General features: G+C 43.6%; 3 protein-coding genes across 4 annotated transcripts in view; 1 reads left to right on the plus strand and 2 right to left on the minus strand.

Annotated features, from left to right (window-relative positions):
- Nucleotides 1-9,651, plus strand: part of LOC139347476 (beta/gamma crystallin domain-containing protein 1-like) — a 28,383-nt gene extending 18,732 nt beyond the window's left edge. For both annotated transcript variants that reach the window (XM_070987127.1, XM_070987126.1), the window contains exons 14-22: nucleotides 864-990; nucleotides 1,705-1,734; nucleotides 1,853-1,965; nucleotides 2,444-2,576; nucleotides 3,291-3,430; nucleotides 4,785-4,908; nucleotides 5,733-5,891; nucleotides 7,579-7,741; nucleotides 8,337-9,651. In XM_070987127.1, the coding sequence (XP_070843228.1) occupies nucleotides 864-990; nucleotides 1,705-1,734; nucleotides 1,853-1,965; nucleotides 2,444-2,576; nucleotides 3,291-3,430; nucleotides 4,785-4,908; nucleotides 5,733-5,891; nucleotides 7,579-7,741; nucleotides 8,337-8,425 (1,078 nt within the window). In that variant the 3' untranslated portion in view covers nucleotides 8,426-9,651. The remainder of the gene's footprint in view (nucleotides 1-863; nucleotides 991-1,704; nucleotides 1,735-1,852; nucleotides 1,966-2,443; nucleotides 2,577-3,290; nucleotides 3,431-4,784; nucleotides 4,909-5,732; nucleotides 5,892-7,578; nucleotides 7,742-8,336) is intronic.
- LOC139347511 (mitotic deacetylase-associated SANT domain protein-like) overlaps nucleotides 1-19,491 on the minus strand; it is a 340,723-nt gene that overhangs the window by 56,528 nt on the left and 264,704 nt on the right. The window lies entirely within an intron of this gene.
- On the minus strand, nucleotides 8,898-16,683 carry LOC139347477 (reticulon-4-interacting protein 1 homolog, mitochondrial-like). Its single transcript, XM_070987129.1, has 9 exons — nucleotides 16,070-16,683; nucleotides 15,826-15,977; nucleotides 14,733-14,801; nucleotides 14,200-14,324; nucleotides 13,695-13,743; nucleotides 13,444-13,580; nucleotides 12,679-12,862; nucleotides 10,941-11,036; nucleotides 8,898-9,874 (listed from the first exon to the last, which is right to left on the minus strand). The coding sequence occupies exons 1-9, from the start codon at nucleotides 16,347-16,349 to the stop codon at nucleotides 9,671-9,673; spliced, it is 1,296 nt and encodes a 431-aa protein (XP_070843230.1). The 5' UTR covers nucleotides 16,350-16,683; the 3' UTR covers nucleotides 8,898-9,670.

A 19,491-nucleotide genomic window follows, 5' to 3' on the forward strand; every position in this document is an offset into this window, starting at 1 on the left:
TTTGCAGTTGTAATGAATTGATAATAAATGTGAAATGATTGCATGGTTTGCAGGAGGAGTTATGAGACACCTGAAAACAAGGAATTCCTTTTATATTTAAGTGTGTCGTTTCATCATCTTTATTATTGCATAGAAGATCCAAGCAGCGGCTGTGCTCCGGCGCTATTATGATTTCTGCGTCCTTATGCTATGATCAGAAGTAAACAAAACCAGGTGCAAATCAGAAAATGAGAGTCATTAAAATCAGAATAATGAAATGCAGAATGGTGATTGTTGCTACCCAGGGGAGAGACCAACAAAATGATGAATAATGTGAAGGGGAACATTTTGTCCTTCTTTAGCAGCCAGGACTGTCACGACATTGAGGGGTTATTCTTGCTCTGCCGCTAGCCTGTTATTAGATCGCACGGCCTCGCCCATGCCGTGCTGCCTTCCCTACGAGCCTCTGATTGGTACAGTGCGATGTTGCAGCAGTTGCTGCCGTTGTTGTCTAGCACGTCAGGACAGACACGGGCCCACAAATGCAAATACAACCACAGCCTGGCGCAGGAGCAGAAACACCCGAGCCGTCCACAACAATACGCACTCGCACAGCTACGCAAGATGTGCCACATTTACCAAGAGGGTACATTCAGTACATAACTGCTGAGATACTATCATGTGGGAGCTCTGACCAGGAATTGTTGACTGACATGACAAATGAAAACTTTTACATTTCATGCAGTGAATTCTCGTGGTTAGCAAGTGTGGGTGCATCAAAGACTGTATTTCTCTCCAATGAAAAGGGAGAAAAAACAATTCGGAAATGTCAGTGCAAAATTAAAGGGTGATCGTGCCTCTGCCCCCTCTGTTTTCTCTCTCAGCTGGGTCGCGTTTGAAGAGCCGGGCTTTTGTGGTGAGCCCTACGTCCTGGAGAAAGGCTTGTATGGAAGCCCAGAGGACTGGGGAGCGCTGCAGCCTAGAATCGCCTCAGCGATGCCTGTTGTGCTGGTGAGAGCGGTGACTCAGACAAAGTTATGAAATGTTGCTGTTTTGCTCTGCTGGAGAAATTTGGATTTATTAGAATAAATGATCCTTTAACTGTGATATTTCATGTTCAGTCACTGCAGCAGTGTGTTCCCCTGAGCTGCACAGTTAGTTTCACATAATCACATTACTTGTAATTTTAGCAGTGTGCGATTAATAATCAAGCAATTTTGCAATATTGGAGTGCTTGCTGTATTCTCACTTCCCCTGGTCGTCCCAGTTTGGCTAACCAAGAGCTTTCATGGCATATGACCAGTCACAACACTCATTCTTGTGACCAAGTCAAAATTTAAAAGGGAGAGCAGGGATCTCCGGGGGCACAGGCAAGCCTTTGTACAGGAGATGATGTTTGGGAGCATGAGGCGCAGGCAAAACAAGAGTAAATTGATCTGCAAAAGAGGAAAACTCTTGTCATAAGACTGAATGTGAAAACATCTTGGATCACAAAGGTGAGTCATCAGGAAGCTCCATTTCAAACCAGATGATGGCAGATTTCATGAAAAGTCTACTGTGGTGGTGCAGCTCCACCCAGAACTCTCTGACAAGCCTCTGAGGCTCAGAGGCAAAGTGCAGTAACCACTAAACCACTGCTGTGTTTAGATTCAACATAGAAATATGCAAATAAACCCTTTTTCTGTGGATATAAATGAGTCTCATTAAGCTGTTGTTTCCTTTCAGGATGATTTTGAGAACACAGCCAAGTTTAAGGTAGGTGGATTGAAAAGGATGAATGATCACATCTAATCTTTTTGAGGCGGTGACTGTCTCAGCTGATGTAGAGGGGCTCAGAGGGGGTGACTCAGGCGGTTTGCTCCGTGTGCCTCAGGTGCAGCTCTTCTCTGAACCGGGATTTCAAGGCTCTGTTGTGGCTCTGGAGGACAGCGTGGCCTCCCTGCAGGACGGCTTCTCTGTGGCCTCCTGCAAGGTTCTGGCCGGCAGGTGAGTAATCCCGCACTCTATGGACAAACTATTACACTGTGGTGATAGTGATTACGTTGAATCATAGTTATTTGAAGCACATTTAGCAATAGGATCCTTTTGGATTTCCCAAAGGTGGTCTGATACAATTGTAGCTACATATTTCTCATATTACAAAAGTATCTCTGGGACTCAGATCTGCTTCAGGCTGCCACTACTCCACTTACTAAAAAATATCTCATAATTAATTGCTTTATCCTGTTCACCCTCTGGCATGAATAATGTAGCATAGTGTGCATATTGCACCTCACTCTGTGCTAGCAAGTAATTTAATGTGCGTGTTAAAACTGGAAACTGACATCATGCATGATAGTTTGAAATGGTCATCATCTTTCTTCATCAGGCCAGAATGAGAGTGTCATGTTGTGTCCCTCTCGTGTGTGTGTGTGTTAATGCCTTTGTATATCTGTGTGTGTGTATTTATGTAAATGATTTTCAGCTGGCTGGCATATGAGGGCCAGGACTTCGCTGGCAGGATGTATGTATTAGACATGGGGAACTACCCAGACCTGAGATCAATGGGCTGTTTCCACGCAAGCTCCTCCATCCTGTCACTGCAGACTGTTGGCTTTGTAAGTGTTTTCTGTTTTTCAATCAGAAAAATCATTTTTAAAATGGGGAAAAATGAATGCAGCAGAACCAGAGATATCATCTTCTTTATTTCATGCATTCTTCAATGCTCATCCATGTCAAAATGTGGCGTCTACATTACCCACAAGGCAACGTGACCACTGACAGCTTGGTCTGAGATTTGGGTGTGTTTTGTTAATAGTTCCCCTTTAATGGACCAAATCATTATGGCTCATGTGAATGGTGCCACTTGTGTTCCAGCTGCTCTCATCGCCGTTGCTCTCGGCCTCATTTAGCACTTAGCTTGTGAACACTGGAGCATTTAAGGCCAAGTATTTCCCTCAGGAGTTGGCAGACACACAATCGGAGCGAGATATTTGTCTTACTGTGACAAATGAATGCTAATGTTTGTGTCTGCTGGATGAGTGAAAAGTCATATGTTTGCCAACAGGTTTGTCAGATGTCAAACTTTTCAAAATCTAGCAAGCCTGCATCACGTGCAAGGCATCTAAGCTGAAGATTATTTCAGTTCAGCTTGTCTGTCATTGCTCACAATGAGTGCATGAATGAGTCACTACGGCTGACCTACAACATGACTGCAACAGTTACACAGGGGAAGCTGCCAGGGGGCACGAAGGAGTGAGTGTGGTATCTTAATTTCAACCAGCAGCTCTCCGCCTACTCCGTGCCTTAATGTGCTTTCTCCCTCTCTGCAGGAGTTCTCACTGCCATCCATCACTTTGTTTGAGCGGAGTGGTCTGCGGGGGAAGAGGGTAATTCTGACAGACGGATCAGTCAACCTTCAGCTGGCTGGAGGTTGCAGCAGAGTCCAGTCTGTGCTGGTGGAAGGAGGCATGTGAGTACATTACACCTGCAGGGCGCTGACTCGCTCTGCAGGGACGTAAAGCAGCTGCAGTGTTTTTCCTCTTGGTGTGAGTTAGAGAGGTTTATGCATAACAGACTCTGTGTGTTTCTAGTCGGGTGTGAACCCACCCTGCTGCCAGGAACACGTGAACCAGATCCTTTGCTTTTTTTACGTGGGCGCCCTTCAGTGGCGCCTGTTGGTCCTCATCAGCTCCACTTCTGAATCTCTGTTGATTTCAATCTTTACTGAATCTTTTTCCAATTCAGAAGTTATCAACTGCCAAGTCAAAAGCTTTTTAAGCCGTTTGTGGTGAACCACACCCATGTAGTGTGCCACTACTGTAACAGAAATCAGAGGTGGAGCTGGTGAAGGAGATAACTCTCAACAGACAAAACCAGGTACTTCAAATTCAAGATGAAAGACTGAGAGATACTTCAAGATGCAAAGTCAAGTCAGTGTGTTGGTGTTCTCTTCAATGGGAAGTTTCTTTACATTTGCAAGAACCGTGTTTAATCCAGGTCTGTCGGTGAATATGGTCTCCTGAGGTATTTTATAAGACTGCGTAGGTAGGTGGCCTCTTTGGCCTGTATGTTCAGACCTGACATTTCATGCTTTCAGAATACCTGCATGCAGAGTGCAGGGTCAGCGGTATGGCAGTATGACAGTCCTGACAGAAGGAGCGATGATGGAAACCTGCTGCTGATGTGTGAGATTTAGACTGGAGATGTGAGCCCATGCTGCAGAAATAAAAGGCTCACAGTGAGCCAGAGCTTGTCTCTGCAGTGGCACATTCCTGCTGCCGGAGAGACAGGCAATCATCCACAGCACAGAGCCATTGAGACCAGAGTTAAAGGCTACATTTAGAGTCATGGCGACATTGGACGGGCGTGCAGCTCGGCTCATTTTAGGAGATTATGTCTGGCACAGTGCTGCATGGAAGGGAGGACTCGTGATTTTTTTGTTTGAACTTATTTAATCAGGATGTTCTCCCAGGCTGACATCTGCTTGCCAAAATGCAGCATAATGTTACAGCAGCCAACAGAAGGAAGAGGAGTAATGAAAGAAAGAAAAGTTTGAAAGGCATTTTTCCTCTTGTTTCACTGTCTGCGCCAACAGTCCATGTCTGTTAAAGCAAAGGATTAAACATGGACAGAAAAAACTGTTTTCCTTACAGTCCAAATTCCTTACATAGGAAATGCTATTGTAAACAGTATTTATCTCAGGACTGACGGTGATTAATCAGGCCTGTCAAAGTGTCAAAAGAGAGCACCTGAGAACGAAGTGTTGGTTTCCCTGCAGCTGTTGAAAATGTAAAACTCTGTTTTTGTCTCCTCTTTGTGACCAGGTGGGTTTTATATAAAGAAATCAACTTCCGGGGAGCTCAGATTTTGCTGAAGCCTGGTGAGGTGCCTGACTGGCACGCATTCAGCAGCTGGCTGAAAATTGGATCCCTCCGCCCTCTAATACAGGTGAGACCTGGTGCTCCGTGCTTCACCACGACGGTGAAAACGTTTATTTGTACATTTCTGTTTTAAGCTGTTCACTTTCAAACAGCTTTCATTTAAAACAGACAGCCTGTTGCTTCATTGATTAGGACTGTGCATGTTTTGTTTGTTTTAGGCTTGTCTTTGCAGATGCGAGCCTGTCTTTAGATTAATCCCTACAAAATGCCAAAAATTGCTGCATATGACTCGTTCTGCTCGTTATGATCTTTCAGGAAAAAAGTGTTAGCTCAAGGTGGGCCAAATCTGACTTGGTTTTATTTCTATTACAGTTAGATATCTATAAGGCTGTCGGCTACAGGCGACATATGCGGCAGGGTTAGATTTGATAGCACAATTCAAAGTAGCGGTTGATTTCTGAAGACTTTCTGTAAATGTCTCTGTTCCCTAAAAGCGCTGTCGCCCGGTCTGATTTAAAAAGCACCTGTGATTTGATGAAAGCTGCACAGAGCAAGCCTCAACAGCCGACTCATTTTAGCTCATTTTGTCATTGTCAAGACATTTGCAGCAATTACTGAGGATTATTGTGGAGAATTGTGATCCTGAAGAACTCACAGCACTGATTATTTCTTGCCTTTCCATTTCTCACCCTCAAGTCTGACACTGAACTTTTCAGACTGGCTTTGTGTGGAGCTGAGAATAGCTTCCTCCAAAGCTTGGTTATAATTTTGTAAAGGTCAAAAAAATAAAGCACAGACATATGTTGCACTTTAACGTGTTTTTTAAAAATGATGAATCCCGTTATTCGCTCTCTGATCATATGTGTTTTTACTGGTGTGTTTTCTGAGTAGAAGCAAGTGCACTTCCGTTTAAGGAACAGACAGACGGGGCTCATGATGTCAGTCACCGGCGACCTGGATGATGTCAAACTGATGCGGATCCAGGAAACGGAGGAGACTGATGGATTCGAGCAGATCTGGCTCTACCAGAACGGACATCTCCACTGCAAGGTGCCAGTCCCATCATTATACTACAAACAGGTGTCTAATGTGTAGGGAGAGCAGCAGCAGTGCGGCAGTCCAGACCCTTTCAGTCATGTCAAAATACGTCCAATCAGAAGATCAGGTACAAAACAGGTCAAGCAAAGGATAAGACTGAAACTAGAGACTGAAACGATATCAGTGGCAAATACATACTTTTATTCACAGTGCATATGGAAAGTTTTCAGACCCATGTTTTCCACATTTTATCATGTTTCAGTTAATCTATTCCTTATCCATCATCATATAATACTCCATAACGACAAATCCCATTCATCAAAGTATTCCGACTTCAGTGAGCACTTGGTTAAAGCACCTTTGGCAGCGGTGACACACTCAAGTCTTCTTGAAGTGACCCTACAAGCTTGGCTCGCTTTTCTGTGGGAAGTTTGCCCCATTCTCCTTGACCAAACCATTCAAGCTCAACCAGATGGGATGGAACTTGGATTTACAGCCTCTGCAGAGATGCATGACAGGTTTGGGCCGTTTCAGGACTTTCAGAGCTTTCCCAAAGCCACTCCTGTGTTTTCTTGGCAGTCAGCTTCGGGTTGTCTTGTTGAAATATAAACCTTCTCCTCAGCCCGAGACCCTGAGCTCTCTGGAGAAGGTTTTCACTCAGGATTGCTCTATATTTCTATTTCTTATCCTGACTAGTCTCACAGTCCCTCTTGCAGAAAAACACCCCCACGGCACGATGCTGCCAGCGCTGTGTTAAGACTGTAGGGATGGTATTAATGAGGTGATTCTCAGTGTCTGGTTTCCTCCACAGACACACACACACACACACACACACACACACACACACACACACACACACACACACACACACACACACACACACACACACACACACACTGTTGGGAGTTGTGGCCTCATAGTTCATTCTTGGTTTGTCAAACCAGAGGATTTTGTTTCTCACGGTCTGAGAGTCATTCAGGTCCCTTTTGGCAAACTCCCAGCAGGCTGTCGACTTAAATGGAGGAATGACTCCTGTCTGGCCGCTCTGCCATACAGACCTGATTGGTGTAAAGCTGCACTGATGGCTGTCCTTCTGTAAGGCTCACCCATCTCCACAAAGCAACTATGGATCTTTCTCAGTGACTTTTGGCCTCTTGGTTTCCTGTCTGACTGAGGTTTGGCTGGGCAGACAGACTAAAGAAGACTGTTGCTGCGTCCAAACTTCATCTATGTGAGAAAGATGGAGGCTACGGGCTCTTTTAATACTGCCGAAATATTCTTCTATCCTTCCTCAGATCTGTGCCTGAAATTCTGCCCCACAGAGCTACAGATTCTCTAAACCTCGTGGCTTGCTTTTCACTCTGACATACACTATCAAGTGTGAGAGCGACTGTCACAACAAAGGGTCTGAATACTTTAAAAAATGGGATATTTCAGTCTATTTTTAATAAACACACTCCAAAAATCTGATTTTGCTTTGTCATTGTGGAGTATTGTGTGTAGACTGAGAAAAAAAAAATGAATCCATTTTAAAATGTAAGACTTGAAGCTCTCTACATGCACTGTAAGTCACATTATTCATGTAGGAATTTTTATAGTGTGGTATAAATACTTTTACTTCAGTAAAGGATCTAAATATGTCCTCCGCCACTGCATAACAAACAGTTTGTTTAAACACTGGCTCATCCTACATTTCCAGCTGCTGGAGGAGTGCTGCCTGGGTCCCAGTGGCAGCGTGACGATAGCAGGAAGCCGCGTGGGTCTCACCCCAGAGCTGGACAACCAAGTCCACCTCTGGAGCATCACTCCAGAGGGTTTTATCCGCTACACCCCCACCTCCGATCTGGTCCTGGAAGTCAAAGGTGAGCATCCGTCTGCGGCGTGACGTGTAAATCTCTAAGATGATTTGTAGTGAAGTATTTCAAGGTTATATAATTCTTCTACATTCAGGTTTTACAGTCAAATCCATCTATTATGGGACATTAAGCAAATTCTACAATTGTTTTCAAATGTTCTTTATGTTCCCGAGATGCTTCCTTTTCCTCAGCAACGCCACACTACTGTTACTTAGGATGCAACTTCCATTCATTAGTTATTAACTCTGGTTCAAACCAAGCCGGTATTAGCAACAGGAGTGTGAGATGGTCCCCCTGAGCACAGCTTCCTGTGTTTGGGTGTCACTTCAGTCTGGGAGCTTTGTGTTTGCATCACTGTCAATTAGTGACACCTTGTGGACTAAATAATGTCAGTGTACAAACTTTCATTCACTGCTCTCAGATTATACTTTGGATTAAACAAATGGAAAAATTAACATTACCATATAATCTGACCCTGGATGAGCACTTACATTTAATAATATACAGTTATTTTACAGAACATGAAGTCATCCCAGCTGCATTTAACAGCCAAAATATGACGCTTTACTGTCTACATTAATAATAAAACCTTCTGTTTCAGGGGGGCATCACTACGACAAAAACCAAGTGATTCTAAACACATTTGATCCAAATAAGCCACAACAACAGTGGGACTTGGAGATTATATGAAAGTAAGTGAGCTGCTGGACTCGATCCTTAATATTACCAGAGGCACAGCTCGCAACTGGAGGCTGTTATGCAGCTGCAAAACAAGTGCTCAAGGACGAGGTACGTCATTGGAGATTATCAACCTTTGCTGCAGGAGAGAACTAAGACAGGTTTCCACTGAGAAGGTCAACACGGAGAGAGCGACGGATAAATCCCCAATGACACATTACTGCCCACGAACGCACCAACGGTCTGAAGCCTGAACTTAAAATGCTTCGCATTTTACACTTCCAGTAATATATTTTATGTTCATTGTGTCTTTTTCGTTAAATAAATCAGTTTGCCTGATGTTAATTAACTTAAGAAGTGTTAACAAAAAGTGTTATCTTGTTATGCACTGTCATGTCTGTGTATATAGACAGTACACTGTGGCTTTATTTTTCAGCTGCATGAGCAAACAAAAAAAATAGTTTCTCTTGAAAAGTCTTTTTTTCATTGTTTAATCAAAACTATACCACACAACTCTTTTTCAGAATAATAAAACTATTTTTGTCAATAAACTTCTTAAATACATTGTACAGTAGCTCAAGCTGAACTTGGTTTTCAGTGTAATGTACAGACTGAGTGTTTCCAATTTAAAGTTTCATTGCTTGCTTTTCCACAAACGCTCAGCGGCTGCCTTCTGTTCAGCTCACCGTCTGGACGCTGCACTCACATAATGCCAGACGCAACATGGCGGTGGGAAAGACTCCAGCGGTCAGGATGTGCTGATGGTAGTTGTCAAACAACTCAACACGGAGATGGTGCAAATGCAAAGAAATGCAACTAGTTACTTTTCAGCTGCTCCTGCCTCACCTGGTGCTGGAGGATAAACACATCACTTAATAAACATTTCCAGCTGACTATGTTCAGTATGCAACAGACATGTTTTTTTATGTAACTCCTTGTTGGATAGATCGCAGAATCAGAAAGCCGCCTGGGTGTAATTACCAGCTGGACGCTGACCTGAATGGTATTTAGTAGTCTGCAGTTACAGACACTTCCCCGTGGCGTGAACTCAGCATAACTCAAAACGTCGAGACAGAACACAAAGGTGAAAGCTTTAACAAGAACAACCTTTGGCACGTTCCCAGTACAAGCTCAGGCCATGCATGTTGTCTGCTGCACTAACAGCAGCACCTCTGATCTCTCTGAAGAACACAGTCCACTGCTGTCAAGAGTGACGCTGAAAAGGTGAGAGGAATCACAGCTCCCTGCTTACGGCCTTTACTTTTGCTTGGCCGTTTCTTGCACTGCTTGCTGTGACTCTGCAGCGTCCGTGTGACTGTTCTGCACCAACTCTTCGCTCTGTCTGTCGTCCTCTTCGACCACTCTGACGACCGTCTTCCCTCTGGCGTGGCCTTCCTCCAACTTCTGAAAAGCCTGGGGCACCTGGGCGAATGGAAACTGGGCCTCCACCACTGGCAGGATCTGTGATGAACCAGCAGAAAAAGGTCATGAATATGAGCTTAAAATCAGGAAGTAAGTCAGGAAGCAATTATGAGATCAGATTTAAACCTTCAGCATATCAGACATGGGATACTTTGTTTTAATGGGTTGAGGAAATGGATGAGTGTCCTGCTTTATTAGGCTGCAGACTTCACATTGACAGTTTGACAACTGAGTCAATTACGCTGATGTTTCTGTGACAACTTGTGCTTTCTAAATTGTGCTGACAGGGTGAACTCCAAGCCTTAAGTGCTCTAAACAGACAAACTGAATAACCACACTATTTTCAATACTCCTGGACGCAGACGTAAGACTGATAGTGTTTCTTGTCCAATACATGGCAATTACACCAATTATATTTAATCAATTTACACAACCACAAGCTCCTAATGCTACATCATTGCTGCTTTCATAGCTGCAAATGTGAAAAAAGTGAGGGAGGGGTCCAGAATGTGATGAGGCTGGACAATCCTGTGCTGGTCCCACAACATGAGCAGCCAGGCTTGTTATTCTGGTCAGCATCTCTTGTTGGTAACAATGAATGGGGAGCGCAGTGGCGTCACGCTGGAAACCATCCACACTTCTGACTGAGAAAGTGTGTGCGTGTGGCGAGGGAGGGGGGGTCCGTAGCTTCCCGCCACTGGTCTGAGTGTGCCGCTCGCTGTAAGCCCTGGGACAAAAGGACAGAGGTCCCGCACGCTTTTGCGAATGGCTGCTCAGCACTGTTTAAAAAATCCATTCACCGTCTCCTGGCGCCTGACTCAATCGCCCAGCAGGCAACCATGCACGCCGCCAACCAACCGGCACAGCGGGATATGCGATGCTCACGCCTTCACAAAGTCCCAGGGGAGCCTTCAGCACAGGCACGTACGGAATCTGTGGTACGTCCACATTCAATGTTGAGAGGGATGGATATCATACAGCACATATGATCAGCATGCATTTCACGCTCAAGCCTGTGACTCGTGTGCAAATGAGAGGATTTCCATCTCCGCATTCTGGCCAGTATGCCAGCCTGTATGAAATCAGTAATAAGGCAGTACAGTACCTTCCCATCATCCACCAGTCTGCTGACCTCGTCCAGGGCGGGCCCATCTGGGGCATAAAATCCCCACCGGTAGAAGACTCCACTAGATATCATGTTCTAAGAGGTGAAACGGAGAGGAGGCAACGATTAGAAGTCAGGCAGGTCTGCACATCGCTGCGTTTAAAAGAACACAGAGAGGTTATCTTGGTATGAAAAGTTAGCAGACAAATGTCTCCATGAGTCCTAATTTGATGAATACTGTAAACCAAACAGGACACACCATAAGCCAGAACACACACAGTGTATGCTGGACACACTTTATCATGACGGTGACATGTGCAACACCGTATTTCACGGATAGACCAGTTACCCACAGAAGCTACTGAACAGTTACTCAGTTTTCCTACTTCAGATTTCATTTGGAATATCACCTGTAATCAAGGTACGCACTGTGCTTTTCTCAGTGTTGGTTGACTTACAGGCTTAAAAAGAGAAGGATGCTGGTGGTGAGCTTAGAGAGCAAACAGACTCTGCCTTTTTCTTCTGGTTATAAGAATTAAAGTATAATAATCCTTCTGCAATTACCTATTACGGACACTGCTTTGGTTCTCCCTAGAAATGTAATCCATCTACTGAAAACAGGTATTGTGTTTCACCAATTTAATTATGTTACAAAGGAAAACACATAATGAAATGAAAGGAAAGAAACACGACTCCCATGTGCTAATCCTGAAATCCAACATGCTTGATATTTGATCATTCTGCTATATATTATGATGTGGCGTCAATCTGCCACACCTCTTTAGCCTTCAGTAGATGTTCCACCATCAGAGGACCAGTCGGTGCCTGCAAGACGTTGAACACTAGAGGGCTCAGTTGCGCTGTGATCCCCCATTTGAAGCCCGCTGTCTGGAGCTGAGGGTGTGACTGCTATGGCTGAGCCCCAATAAACTGACCAGCTGGCTGCTCCTGTGGACAAAGGGGCCCGGAGGCTTGGCAAGAAACACACAAACACTGGTATTTGCCTGCGCGGGGGGGGGCAGGGGTTGTCGGCTACAATCTGCACAAAAACACCAAATACTGCTGGTTCAGCAGCAACCGCATGCACACACGCACACACAGTCTCATCCACACATACCCAACTCCAACACCGCCAGCCGTGCTGTCACCAATGCCTGCAACGCCCAGGACAACTTGACTCAGTCCCCACAGCAGCTCCACCCTGTCCTCGCCTATTCACCCACTACCCTCATTACACGCTCTCCACTAACAGAGCGACTGGAGGGACAGGGCGTACCATGAGGCTCACCCACATGCAGGGACGCTCAGATTCTCTCCTCACCAGCACACGGTTAATTTCATTACACCCTGCAGGGTATATTTCTACACCTCAAGCATAAACTGAGTGTGCTATGAAGCTATGAAGTCAAGTTTTGACATGATTTTTTTTCCCTTCTCACCATTTCAAGTTCATCTGATCAACTGAATGGAAATAAAACAGCTACTGGCTGGAACAGGTGTTTACTCATTATACAATGGTGTGTTTCCACGCCACTGGAGATCAGCTCATTTCAGCTTGGGAGCACCTGTAGTCATCCACACCCACAACTAATGGCAGCATGAGAAATACCAGACTTGATGCGTTCAATAAAAACAGGTCGTAAACATCTGCAGGACGAGTGAAGACGCATTTTAGACCATAATGTTTCCCGTCAGCTACGTTTGATTCGGTGCTGAAAGTTTGCTTTGCTCATTTTACCTGTATGACCTTGTTTTGCAGGGTGAATCCAGCGTGAAACATCCCGTCCAGCAGGCCCATGGAATCGGTGCTGAGCAGTAATGGCGTAACCAGTGTGACGTACTTTGCCCCAGACCAGGGCTTCAGCATGCCCACAACCCACTGCTCTGTCTCCCCGCCCACGTTGTCCAAAATCACGTCAAACCTGAGGGTGCAAACACAGACTGTCAAACCCGAAGGAGCCCTGGTGGAAAACATACACACAAGTCAGAGCAGGTTCGTCGTTATAAGAGCACTGCGTGTTTCATCATCTCAGGTGAGCGCTGCCAGGGCCCTGGTTTAAAGCGTGCGCTCGGAAACGATGTTTTGTCTTCAGGCTAAAGCCGGGATTAACCAATTTGCTTTTGGGGGCGAGGAGAAGGGTGAACCTGCGTCCACTCAGGCCTTGAGCCCTGGTTTCCATGGAAACTAGAAAGCAAGTCAGTGAGCAGTTGTGTCGCGCTGACTGGAAGATGTTTTCCACGTTTGGGGGTGTTTAAAGGGGAGAGGCACACACGGATCTCGCAGCCCTGGATGATTCCTTTTCATTAGTAGCTTAATTGGCCTGGTGCTGACTCTAATGATACTTGGTTAGAGTCTGGCTCCGGGGCCAGTAAAGAACACTCTGCTGCCATTTTTTCTTTATAATAAAAACAATACAGTATCACCACTTTGCACATAATCTGCTGTATGATTTGATAGTCTGGTTACTTCTAAAAACACACACTTTTCATAGCAACAACATACTTTTCCATCGTTTCTAGCTGCTGGGCCACGTCTCCCGCTGTGTAGTCCACCACCTCGTCGGCCCCCAGCCCTCTAACAAGGCCTTCAGCGTTCTGAGAGCAAGTAACGGTTACGTGGGCACCCCAGGCCTTCAGTAACTGGCAGCACACAGAGAAAGAAAACAGATATGTACACACAGACGCAGCAAGGGGCCTTACATTCGTGCAGAGTTTAAAAGGGTCACACATACGCGCCGGTGCAGTTTGCCTTACCTGAATGGAGAATGTTCCGACACCTCCGGATCCTCCAGTGATCAAAACCCTGCGAGAAGAAACCACAGCAACCAGAGGGTCATTCAATTACTGTGTGACTCATTTAAGTGAACGCTACTAAAAGAAGTGGAAACCTCAGGAGGTTAAACAAAAAAAAAGAAAAAGGGATTTGCAGGATTGGAAGCTATTACATTTAAGGAGGAAAGAAAGTTCCATTCGATTACACATCAGGTTACATTTTACAGTCCATGGGATAAAGGCATGATCTTCAAACTCTTTTGTCACCAATTAGACCAATTTCATAAAAAAATATGTCTTATCAGAGTGTGGGTCTGCACATCTAAACTGATTTAAGAGAAAAAGAGCACATCTAGAAACTCCTTAAATAATTAGTTGATGGCCGTTTATAATGTATTCAGGAACTTAGACTTCTTACTTTTTCCCCTCTGATACTGTGAGTAGAGGGTGTCAATACAAGGTTATCCAAGATCAAGCTGGTCCTTGCCTTTTATCAGAAGAGCTGTCTTTGCAAAGACCCCCTGCATTGACGAGCGCAGACAGAGCAGTGTTGGCTACGTAGGGGATGGATGCTGCCTCTGAGTGACTCACTAATTTTGGCTTGTGGGAAACCTGCAGAAAGAGCCGCACAGACAATGCGAAGAGTTAGAAATATATCAACGCGTCAACAATCTTTTTAATTATCAATTTAAAAGCCGAGTCTAATCAGCAGAGCGGCCGTGGGAGCTGCTGAATAAATTAAGTACAGTGCAGCAAGAAAACAGAGAGCAATTTGTGTGTGTCTGTAATTGCTGCCACAGTGGCTTCTGTGAACCAAACAGACTTAATCCTAATTACTTCTTATGTTGCAGGATTACATAACAGGGTGCAATTCTTCCAAACTTTTGTTCAACATTTTGTTTATAATTGCTTGAAAACATACTGACAGGAAAGTGAAATTACTTTAAAGTTGGTCTTAAGTCAGTGGATTGACGCTGGAAACTGCTGCAGTGATGTAACTCTACTGGCTCTGTAGCTCACCTCGTACTCTGTTAGAGTCACAAATTCTGCCAGGCTGCCTTGTTTCCATGGGGGAACAGCGGCCCACACCTGGAACGCAAATATGACATTTAACATGCTGAACACGAGTCCGCCTAACCGCCTACTCTTCATCCCAGACTCTAGTTAATCGACTATTAAGCTCTTAGCTGTTCCTGTTCTTGTCATTAGTCATTTCCAAAGATGTTTTTGCACTGATGGAACAAGATTAGTGGAACACTGGATGTGGATTTTTTTTTTTAACTGGTGTATGGTTCTGTTACTTAATCACATTTAATTTACATAATTGCATTTTTCTCTGCAGGAAGACAGTAATGAGGATTTGTGGGCGACAGCACAGCAGACATCTCAAATTATGATGAATCACATTCATGTGATGACCAAGCAGAAAGAGCTCAATCTTCCCTCCCAGAAAATGTCTGCGAATAACTCGACTATGGAGTTGTGCAAATTAGAGGTGAGCGTTATGATGATGTGCAATGGGAGATAATATACATTTGTTTACTGTCAGGAACTTTGCCTTAACATTTATAATATGATGGATACTTTTTTGCTTGTGATCCTTAAAAAAAATGATGCAATGTCTCCTTATGACCTCTCACTGCAAGCCCTTCAGTTATGATCATATTGTCCAAGTTGAGAAAAAGTTAAAATATGCACTCATTCACAAAAAACTATTAGAGATTTTTTATTTCCTATTCTGCTGATCATCTACTGACACCTCAGATGTATCATCAACCACCTCAGGAGGTCAAGACACTGTGTTAGAGCATCGAAGGCTGTGTCGCAAATCAATGAGCAGCACTGTTTTATGGAAATATTTGATCTTTTTTAATGACTTTTGCATCAATATGATGAAGAGTCTCCATTTCTTCAACTTAATTTACCACAAAAAAGACATTCCTCTCTGGTCATCTAATCAATTAACAGTTTCGCAATTGTTTTACCAGATGTACTTTGTCATAGTATTGTAAAATAAAATCATGAATACAGATTCACAGGATTTCATCCGTATCACCCACTCCTTGCATGACATTAAATCCTCTGAACGACAGGTGTGCAGTGCAGCTCCTACCTCATCCCCTGGAACAAAATGGGTAACCTCAGATCCGCACTCCACCACCACGCCAGACACATCACGACCCAGAATCAGAGGAAACTCACTGCCATTGTCCGTCACAGACAGTGGATCCCTTCTCAATTTGAGCAGTTTAGCTCCATAACCACCTGAGAACGAAGACAGGGAGCAGGTATGTACAGACGCTTCAACCGCAAAGGAGTGAATGTGTTGTTTATATCAATGTGAGTGCAAAACTTACCCCTCATAGACACATCAAGAGGGTTGAGACTAGCCGCATGGACTTTAATCATCACCTCAGTGGGCGACTTGACACCGGGGACGGTGATGTCTTCTGTATATTTTAAAACCCCGTTGGTACCATACTGATCAATGACCCATGCAGACATGCAGCTCTGCAGTCTTGGGGGTGAGCTACAGACATGTCTGCTGAAGCACACACTCCTTCCTGCTCGAGCTAATGTTTTGGTCGAGCTTGCTGCTTTCGCGCGGAACAAACACAGGAACCTGACTGATGCCATAACAGAAGCCGTTTAACTCGTCCCTCGGCTGGCTGTGCCGACAAGGTCAAATTTTCATATCAATTACAAGAACACTTATCACTAAGTTAGCTAGCTCGCTAGCTAGGTGGCTACTGAGCTAGCATGTGCAGGTAGTCACCGCTCAAAGGATAACCAAATATGTACATAACAGGTCAAATAAGTAAGCGACAACGCCTTTGTGCACGTTAAGTGTATTATCGAGTGACACGTTAGGCTAAAATAACAACCGTTATGACAAAAATCAGCAACAACAAACCCCTTTCCGGCCAGACGGCTACATAACAAGCTAACCTCTGAACTCACGACGACAGCCAATCAGAATTCTGTAGCTAGATATGCTGACCAGTATCGGAAGAGAATGACTCTGACGTGATATGATGACGTCATTAATGATAATAATAATAATAATAATAATAATAATAATAATAATTTATTTTTAACAGACCTCATGTCTCCAATACAATCTCAGAGATACACTGAAACTTAAACAGCATAACTTTTTTCAATGTTTTGATGATTTGTCTTGTATGTAAACGGAATACTTTCTGTCTGTAAAGCCTACATAATTTATTTTACTTTATTAATAGTGAAATGGATCTCTCTGAATTTGGTTTTATACTTTATTGTCTGAATTGTTTTGTCTTATAGTTTGCTCATTGTTCTAAAAAAGCAATGCTAATGATAAATTGTGCTATGGTAAAAGTTATATATAATATTAGAATATCACTAATAATGAATCATAAAATAATAGGAACAATTCTAATAAATGTTTTAGTATTCTGTAGTAACAAGCCTAGTAACCAAAGTACCAAAACCATCAACACACCGCAGGGAAAGAGCAGAATTGCACTGGCTCCATTAAGGCTCAAACACAAAAATCCATTATGTAGCAATAATAGTCTATTACCATAAAAATGCATGTGTACATGAAAAAATTATAAACTAATATGCTTGAGAGGTCTACTCGACAGTAAAGTAACTGCTGAGTGCTCCATCAGCTGGAGATAAATGGGTGGAATACATGACTGTGTAGCAAAGACTAATGGACAGGGCACAGATGAGCACAGAAAACCAAAGGCAAGTGGGCCAAAAACATTATCCGTTTATGCCTGGGAAATACACAGGGGGTTCATTGGGGTTTGTTTTAATGTTTACATGATGCTTCACAGTTATAACCTGGCATTAGTGTATCATATCTTAAAGATTCATTTGGGAAACAAACAACGGGCCCTCTTGATGCACAAATGGCCGCACATCACTGCTTGTTCTTAAAGTGAGACTTACTGCAGCATAAGATGGTTACCATGCAAACTGCAAGTGGGCTTAAAGCAAAACAGCTGCGCTGCTGTTGACCATTACACATAGGTCACTGCTGGCAGGATTGCTGCTGCAAAAGCTACATGGCCTCCCATCAGGAGATCTCATGAGTTATAAAAATAAATGAAAGGCGAAGAGGCAGCTCAATCACATCATGTTATCCTAATTATAGGTCGGCGAAATAATTAAATAAAACAAATCACACTTGTCTCATGCAAATGATATAATCTGCAAGCAGAATAGATGTCCTCTTTTGCTATGAGACCGAAGGGAGAGGGGTGAGAAAAGGGGCCTGTGGCTGTGTGATCATGATTCAGCATGAAACCAGGCAACAAACAGCGCTGTCATTATGATCACAGCTCCCAGGGGAAAGAGGACACACTGGAAATTGGGTGCTTTGTCTATGCTGGCTCATTACAGTGGGTCTGTCTAATGAATTTTAGCCCTGGCTGCTGCTCAAAAAAACTTCAATTCTATGCTACTGAGAGTAGCCATGTCATTTTTCAGGTGGCACTTCAAAAAATAACCTGAACATTTCTTGTTGACCAGCTACCAAAGACAAGACTGGGTCAAACTATGAGAGCAGCATCTGTCTTAAATTGGTGTTTTTCAGGAGGGTCATTCTTGCAGAAACGCCATGTGTTGCTTTTCTAGGCCTCCCTTCCATCTTGGGACCTGTGGCCCAAATCACATGGTTGCTCCAAAAAAATATAGCTTTGATCTAATTTCATGTAGTGGTCTGACTGTCAATATCTGACAAAGACTTTAGCCCATCCTCGGGTCTATTTCTGCTGTCTATAAAATATGTATTTGCTCACCTGTTGTCTGTTGTTGCATGCATTCATAGATCCACTGATTTTTTTCTTTTCTTTCACCAATCACCTTTTTCCTTCTACGTTCTTCCCAGAGCCAAACAAACAATTAGCAGACAAATCTCCAGATACTTGGCACAGTACATCTAAAAGAGTGAGCCTGCGGTGAGGTCGGGCATGAATGGCCACTTGCTGCTTGGATAATGATCACACAAGCCTTGTTTATTAATATGCAGCTTCTTCTGAGCCATGGTGGATAGAAAGAAAGGAGGGCTGTGCACCGCCACCTCTCTACAGCTGGGCTCTGAGATTATATTTTTAGAATGAACGATTGGTTTCTCTCCCTAGTAACTGCCCCATTTTTTTTTTGAATAGGTCAGACACAAGTACAGTGGATACTGACCGTGATGTAAAGAAATCGAAAGGAAAGGAAAGGAAAGGAAAGGAAAGGAAAGGAAAGGAAAGGAAAGGAAAGGAAAGGAAAGGAAAGGAAAGGTGTCAAATTAACTGGCTTTTCACTTTCTGCCTGTGAGCAGAAGAATATATGTTTAATGAGTAAGACCTGCAGCTCACACAGTGGATCCACAAAAATTCCATTAGATAATAATGATAATATTGAATTTCCACTAGAGTGGCCATATTATGTGCAGTGTAGCTTGTTTTGCTCGCTGGTAACATCAGTGAACATGTATTCACAGCGAGGGTTAGACAGCAAACAGGAGCAAAATAACTGGAGCAAACAGGCTCATTATCATTCTATATGATATGATTTATTTTATTATATAAGTTTGTGACCTTATATCTTAAAATGTACTTGGACCTTAACTAGTTGCTAAGGCTATTTGGCAATACATGGAGCGAAAGTACCCACTCAACTAATGTACCTGAAGGGTTTGTAAGTAATGGAAGGGAAAGTCTCATGCAAATACTTGCACAAAAAGACATCTTATGCACAAGGGAATATGCACACCCTTACATTTGAAAACATGCAA

Source organism: Chaetodon trifascialis, chromosome 19 (assembly GCF_039877785.1).
Source record: "Chaetodon trifascialis isolate fChaTrf1 chromosome 19, fChaTrf1.hap1, whole genome shotgun sequence".
In the NCBI taxonomy this organism is placed as follows: Eukaryota; Metazoa; Chordata; class Actinopteri; order Chaetodontiformes; family Chaetodontidae; genus Chaetodon; species Chaetodon trifascialis.

Coding starts and splice junctions, on each gene's coding strand:
- LOC139347477 (XM_070987129.1), bottom strand. CDS start 16,349: ATGGCATCAGTCAGGTTCCTGTGTTTGTTCCGCGCGAAAGCAGCAAGC. Junction 15,978..16,069: donor TCTTGATGTGTCTATGAGGG/GTAAGTTTTGCA, acceptor CTTCGTTCTCAG/GTGGTTATGGAGCTAAACTG. Junction 14,802..15,825: donor ATTTTGTTCCAGGGGATGAG/GTAGGAGCTGCA, acceptor TTTGCGTTCCAG/GTGTGGGCCGCTGTTCCCCC.